General features: G+C 67.2%; 1 protein-coding gene across 1 annotated transcript in view; it reads left to right on the plus strand.

Annotated features, from left to right (window-relative positions):
• Positions 1-677, plus strand: part of ZNF683 (zinc finger protein 683) — a gene marked incomplete at its 3' end in the record, with an annotated part of 1,368 nt that extends 691 nt beyond the window's left edge. Inside the window, exons 2-3 of the mRNA XM_009882224.1 lie at positions 355-483; positions 558-677. Of these exons, the coding sequence (XP_009880526.1) occupies positions 355-483; positions 558-677 (249 nt within the window). The remainder of the gene's footprint in view (positions 1-354; positions 484-557) is intronic.

Genomic DNA, 677 nt, shown 5'->3' on the forward strand with positions numbered 1-677 from the left:
AAAGGTCCCCAGGTCGCCCCGGCACCCACTCTCCCCTCTCCCCCCACCCAAGCCTGGCAGCCCACCCCTCCTGCATCCTTAGGGTCAGCCCATGCTGGGGACAAGGGGCAGCGGTGGCTCGTCCCAGCTGTGTGGGCAGGTCTCCCCGTGCCTCAGTTTCCCCCCCCTAGCATAATGCCCCGAGTGCACGAAGTACTCACAGATGGGCTGTGGATTTACCCCCTCTTCCCCCCTCCATGTTCCGGCTGTGCCCCGGGGGCTGTGGGATGCTCCCAGGAGAGGGGGCCTGGGGCAGCCTGGACTCTGGGTTCCCTGGGTGCCCCCCCGTAGCCCCCTGCCACCCCCCCCCCACAGGCCCACCTGAGGGTGCACAGCGGTGAGCGGCCCTTCCAGTGCCCCGTCTGCAAGAAGCGCTTCACGCAGCTGGCGCACCTACAGAAGCACCGGTTGGTACACACCGGCGAGAAGCCCCACCAGTGCCCTGTGGGTGCCCACTGGGTGCCGGGAGGGTGGGTGTCTCCAAGCGGGGTGCAGCACCCATCCTCTCACCCCTGCAGACGTGCCACAAGTGCTTCAGTAGCAGCAGCAAACTGAAGAACCACCTGCGGCTGCACTGGGGTGAGAAGCCCTTCCAGTGCCACCAGTGCTGCGGCCGTTTCTCCCAGCGCATCCACCTC

This window comes from Charadrius vociferus, unplaced genomic scaffold (assembly GCF_000708025.1).
Source record: "Charadrius vociferus isolate BGI_N301 unplaced genomic scaffold, ASM70802v2 scaffold613, whole genome shotgun sequence".
NCBI lineage: Eukaryota > Metazoa > Chordata > Aves > Charadriiformes > Charadriidae > Charadrius > Charadrius vociferus.